Below are 2,500 nucleotides of genomic sequence, written 5' to 3' on the forward strand. Positions count from 1 at the left end.
CACAGCTGCAGCCACAGATAGTACGCGCATAGCTGTAGCCACAATAATATCAATTTATAATAGCCAGCTGTTATCCAATCGTATAATCTATTTATTTTTTCTGCCTATATTAATTCTGCTCATATTTATCTATTTAGCCATCAATTTCAATATTTTGGTAGTTTCCTATTACATCCCAAAAATCATTTTGAGATTTGATCCCCAGTGGACGAAGGGTGAGTTTTTAGGATGTTTTTATTTTTTATTGTATTTTCCTTTCTTGCTTTGTCTGGCACCTTTCATACACACTTGTTCAGATCTTTATCTTACACCAGTGCCTACTCCTTAATTTCTCAATTTTTTTAAATTTTACATTATCTCGTTCTCTTCTCTCTCTCTCTCTCTCTCTCTCTCTCTCTCTCTCTCTCTCTCTCTCTCTCTTTCTTTCTTTCTCCCTCTCTCTCTCTCTCTCTTTCTTTCTTTCTTTCTCCCTCTCTCTCTCTCTCTCTCTCTCTCTCTCTCTCTCTCTTTCTATCTATCTATCTATCTCTCTCTATCTCTCTCTCTATATCTATCTATCTATCTATCTATCTATCTATCTATCTATCTATCTATTTACCTATCTATCTATCCATCTATCTATCTATCTATTTATCAATCTATCTTTCTGTCTCATTGATGAAGGATTTACATAACACACCTGACGACATGATGCAATTTTCTATCGTCTGTGTTAAAATTGTGAGTGATGCTCAGGATAATATGTGGGCTGTTTACTTCGTGTAGTAGGCAAGTACTCAAAGTGACTATGGTTGGTTCGTCGGATCACGTTGGTTATTGATTGAATTGAAGGGCAAAATATAGATAGAATGAAGTTGACGTCACTCTGGTCTTTGTTATTGGTTTTTGCCATCCGCGTTTATGAGTAAAAATCACTAAACGGTATTATCCAGACCATAAAAGTTCATGGTTACACATAGTTTTGTCTGTTGGTCCGTTATACTTCCGGATGGCAATGTTATGAACTTCTTAGTCAAGCGCATACTACTTATACTTTATTTTAAATGTTTCGGTTAAAAACAAAGTCACTGATATGTTGATTCGACTAGTTATATATATTAAAAATACGATAATTGGTGTTATTTTCAAACAGACATGCACTGTATCGTGTGGATTGTATATTCCAAAGACGCAAGCAAAAAAAAAAAAAAAACAAAACAAAAAACTAGAGCAAGTTTGTAGCGCAATATCCACTAACGTGCGCTATATGGTCTAGTGGTATGACACTCGATTTCGGATCGGAAGGCCTGGGATTGAGCCTTGCCCGGCGTATAGTTGAGTCCTTGGAAAAGGTTCTTCACTTACATTATTTCACAGCACTAGGGTGTAAAATGAGTACCTGGCCGTTGATAGCGTTGTCTATTTCTTTAAAAATGTAATATTGCCTTACAGGCGTCATGTCCCGTCCTACATATTAAATGCTGCTGTTGTAGGGCCCCCTTGAAAAGCGCTTTGAGCACGTTTATGGATATTGCACCAGATATAACCTCAATCTTTTTTTAAAATTATTTTGATTTTTGAAAAACAAGGACAAAAAATTTACTTATTCATTAAGATTATATTTATAGTATATATTTTCTTCATCCATCTCTAACATTCAAAAAGATTTGTCTTAGAGTGACCTTAACATTACGACCTCAACATGACCTTCATCGATCAGCCCGACGCCGGGGGACATACAATGCGTTTACTCAAGTACCAGGACGAGCTATTTCCTCCATTCCCTCCTGAGTCGTATGAGGGAATTCCTAACATGACAATGAGGAGTGATGACGTCATTGTCTGTGCCTACCCCAAGGCTGGTGAGTGATTTCTGATCGCAGTGTGTTGTCAAAGCTCTCTACATATGTGACCCACAGCGTCAATCGGTTTTATGGTATAGGAAATTGGCTTTGTGACAATAATAATAATTATAATAATAATAATAATAATAATAATAATAATAATAATAATAATAATAATAATAATAATAATAATAATAATAATAATAATAATTATTATTATTATTATTATTATTATTATTATTATTATTATTATTATTATTATTATAAAATCAATAATAATAATAATAATAATAATAATAATAATAATAATAATAATAATAATAATAATAATAATAATAATAATAATAATAATAATAATAATAATAATAATAATAATAAGGCTAGCACTATTCAGTATCTGATACTGAATAGTGGTTTTGCACTATTCAGTATCTGATACTGAATAGTGGTTTTGCACTATTCAGTATCTGATACTGAATAGTGGTTTTGTACTATTCAGTATCTGATACTGAATAGTGGTTTTGCACTATTCAGTATCTGACACTGAATAGTGGTTTTGCACTATAATAATAATACGGTGTTTTTTTTCCGAAACCCGACAAAGTTATGGGAAGAGGGCAGCTGTGGGAGTGAATCTCGGACTCAGAGAAGTGTACAACAGTGGGGAGTGAACCTGG

The 2,500-nt window shown here is 33.4% G+C and overlaps 1 protein-coding gene across 1 annotated transcript in view; it reads left to right on the forward strand.

The window, feature by feature from the left end:
• The window catches only part of LOC144967679 (sulfotransferase 1C2-like), an 18,975-nt gene that overhangs the window by 2,612 nt on the left and 13,863 nt on the right, over nt 1–2,500 (forward strand). The window contains exon 2 of the mRNA XM_078905207.1: nt 1,645–1,841. Within this exon, the coding sequence (XP_078761333.1) occupies nt 1,682–1,841 (160 nt within the window). The 5' untranslated portion in view covers nt 1,645–1,681. The remainder of the gene's footprint in view (nt 1–1,644; nt 1,842–2,500) is intronic.

Source organism: Berghia stephanieae, chromosome 3 (genome assembly GCF_034508935.2).
Source record: "Berghia stephanieae isolate SIO BIC M18660-M18661 chromosome 3, UCSD_Bste_1.3, whole genome shotgun sequence".
Classification (NCBI taxonomy): Eukaryota; Metazoa; Mollusca; class Gastropoda; order Nudibranchia; family Aeolidiidae; genus Berghia; species Berghia stephanieae.